This window comes from Frankliniella occidentalis, unplaced genomic scaffold (genome assembly GCF_000697945.3).
Source record: "Frankliniella occidentalis isolate FOCC.00 unplaced genomic scaffold, Focc_3.1 Scaffold1726, whole genome shotgun sequence".
Classification (NCBI taxonomy): domain Eukaryota; kingdom Metazoa; phylum Arthropoda; class Insecta; order Thysanoptera; family Thripidae; genus Frankliniella; species Frankliniella occidentalis.
The window spans coordinates 6,286-7,249 of NW_026268826.1; the positions used below are offsets into that span (position 1 = coordinate 6,286).

At 36.1% G+C, this 964-nt stretch overlaps 1 protein-coding gene across 1 annotated transcript; it reads left to right on the forward strand.

Moving 5' to 3' along the window:
* Positions 1–126: 126 nt before the first annotated feature.
* On the forward strand, positions 127–964 carry LOC127751884 (malonyl-CoA decarboxylase, mitochondrial-like; the record flags this gene model as incomplete). The annotated part of the gene is made up of 3 exons (XM_052276118.1): positions 127–365; positions 468–573; positions 654–964. Coding segments are annotated over 3 exons (478 nt in total), but the record flags the coding sequence as incomplete, so codon positions are not given.

Here is a 964-nt window from a genome sequence, read left to right on the forward strand (position 1 = left end):
TGGTGGTCTCCTCCCACTGGAGAACGTTCATGACCCGGTACCCTCTGTCTAACAGATCAATTTTTATTAGGAAAAAATATGACTAAATAGAATTCTCTTGTATTAACCAATATGTTTGAATGTTAGATTATTAAAAAATAATAATAATTGTTTAGATGAAGATGAGGTGCTATCTCCTGATGAAGGCACAGCAATACAAAAGATCTTAGGAGAAAAATGGCCAACAGAACTACAACGACTCTTAAAATCAAATGCTTGGCTTGATAATCCAGATTTGGTAGCATTTCTTAAGGAACCTCTCATGCGCATGTGTGCAAGGTACCTCTACTTAGAGAAACATCGCAGTGCAGCACTAAACGGTGTTGGTGCGTATTATGGTTTTTTGTTGACAGATAAATTTACATTGATTTTACATAAAATGTATTCTCTATCTATCTCACCTAATGTATCTAATTTTGTGTTCATAGCTAATTTCCACTTGAAAAATGGTGCTGTTATGTGGAGAATAAATTGGCATGCAGATTTATCTCCTCGGGGATTAGGGAATTCCTGTGGTATTATGGTTAACTACAGGTAAGTAATGAAATAGCTAACCCAACAAAAACAAAAAGGCTGGAAGTAGAGTTTGAGTTTTTTCTTGAATGTTTTTACAGGTATTATCTTGAGGACACAGAGGCAAACAGCCGAAGTTATTTAGAACACCACAAGATCAATGCTTCTGAACAAGTTATTCAACTTGCTGCTAGCGCAGAACGCCTCTCTGTCCAGTTGACATCAAAAATGTGACAAGAAATTATTGCTGTCTCATCAGGCAGTTAAAAAGGCACTATCACTGTAAGGTGTCTGAGGCAGCAAAGCTTTTTGATTCAAACAGGAACTTAATGTAATTTCAAGTACTGTATGAACAATTCAACTCGGTTGAATCAGAGAAGAGTGACAAAATATATTTTGCTTTTCAGTGACA